The 1,821-nt window shown below is 49.1% G+C and overlaps 1 protein-coding gene across 1 annotated transcript in view; it reads left to right on the top strand.

The window, feature by feature from the left end:
- EIF3G (eukaryotic translation initiation factor 3 subunit G) overlaps positions 1–1,821 on the top strand; it is an 11,986-nt gene that overhangs the window by 6,128 nt on the left and 4,037 nt on the right. Inside the window, exons 7-8 of the mRNA XM_018574152.1 lie at positions 1,418–1,667; positions 1,758–1,819. Of these exons, the coding sequence (XP_018429654.1) occupies positions 1,418–1,667; positions 1,758–1,819 (312 nt within the window). The remainder of the gene's footprint in view (positions 1–1,417; positions 1,668–1,757; positions 1,820–1,821) is intronic.

Genomic DNA, 1,821 nt, shown 5'->3' with positions numbered 1-1,821 from the left:
GCCGCTATCTTTATTATCAAGAAACAGTCCCCCAATAAAGCGCAGGGAAGCGATTCTGTATTATTGAATGTGACAACTTTATTGTAACCCCTGACCTGGAACAAAACGTGCAGCCAGGGGGAGGATCTCCTCATCTACATACTTGTTCACGGTGTGTGACTTGGGATCCCTGGAGATGGCGGCCTGCTTCTCTCAGGATAGTTAGGAGGTTGGGTCATATATAAATGACAATCATGCATTGTACAGGTTTCCTTTCATGAGATCTTAGATTAGGAGGTTGGGTTGTGTGGGGTTTCCCTCAATAACATATCGGGAGATGCATGTAGGGCGTGTTAGGAGGTTGGGTTGTGTGAGGAACACAGATGCAGGGCACAGGTTTCCTTTGGGACATAGGTTAGGAGGTTGGGTTGTGTGAATGACACAGATGCAGGGAACAGGTTTCCTTTAATGATGTAGCAGGTTAGGAGGTTGGGTTACATGAATGACACACATGCAGGGCACAGGTTTCCTTTAATGATGTAGCAGGTTAGGTGGTTGGGTTACGTGAATGACACACATGCAGGGCACAGGTTTCCTTTAATGACCTAGGAGGTTGGGTTATGTGGACTATACACATGCAGGGCACAGGTTTCCTTTAATGATGTAGCAGGTTAGGAGATTGGGTTATGTGAATGACGCACATGCAGGGCACAGGTTTCCTTTAATGATGTAGCAGGTTAGGAGGTTGGGTTACGTGAATGACACACATGCAGGGCATAGGTTTCCTTTAATGATGTAGCAGGTTAGGAGGTTGGGTTATGTGAATGACGCACATGCAGGGCACAGGTTTCCTTTAATGATGTAGCAGGTTAGGAGGTTGGGTTATGTGAATGACGCACATGCAGGGCACAGGTTGCCTTTAATGATGTAGGAGGTTGGGTTACATGAATGACACACATGCAGGGCACAGGTTGCCTTTAATGATGTAGGAGGTTGGGTTATGTGAATGACGCACATGCAGGGCACAGGTTTCCTTTAATGATGTAGCAGGTTAGGAGGTTGGGTTATGTGAATGACACACATGCAGGGCACAGGTTTCCTTTAATGATGTAGGAGGCTGGGTTACGTGAATGACACACATGCAGGGCACAGGTTGCCTTTAATGATGTAGGTGGTTAGGAGGTTGGGTTACATGAATGACACACATGCAGGGCGCAGGTTTCCTTTAATGATGTAGCAGGTTAGGAGGTTGGGTTATGTGAATGACGCACATGCAGGGCACAGGTTTCCTTTAATGATGTAGCAGATTAGGAGGTTGGGTTACGTGAATGACGCACATGCAGGGCACAGGTTTCCTTTAATGATGTAGCAGATTAGGAGGTTGGGTTACGTGAATGACACACATGCAGGGCACAGGTTTCCTTTAATGACGTAGCAGGTTAGGAGGTTGGGTTACCCCAATGACTGTCTCCTTGATGCTCTGCTTCTCTTCCAGGACCTAAATAGCCAGGAGGAGGAAGACCCCATGAACAAGCTGAAGGGTCAGAAGATTGTGTCTTGTCGGATCTGTAAGGGCGACCATTGGACCACCCGGTGCCCATACAAGGACACGCTGGGCCCCATGCAGAAGGAGCTGGCCGAGCAGCTGGGTCTGTCCACAGCAGACAAGGAGAAGGTCCCGGGGGCCGGTCAGTACGGGGGAGGGGAGGAACCGGAGCGGGAATCTCTAATATGAACGTCTTTCACTCAGCTAATCCCGGGATTCATTTCCTCCACAGAACCAGAACCGGCCCAGGCTCCGGTCAGCAAGACGGGGAAATACGTTCCTCCCAGCCTGAGGGA

Source organism: Nanorana parkeri, unplaced genomic scaffold (genome assembly GCF_000935625.1).
Source record: "Nanorana parkeri isolate BGI_ZX_2015 unplaced genomic scaffold, ASM93562v1 scaffold2772, whole genome shotgun sequence".
Lineage (NCBI taxonomy): Eukaryota > Metazoa > Chordata > Amphibia > Anura > Dicroglossidae > Nanorana > Nanorana parkeri.
This window is presented reverse-complemented; position numbering and strand designations above follow the sequence as displayed.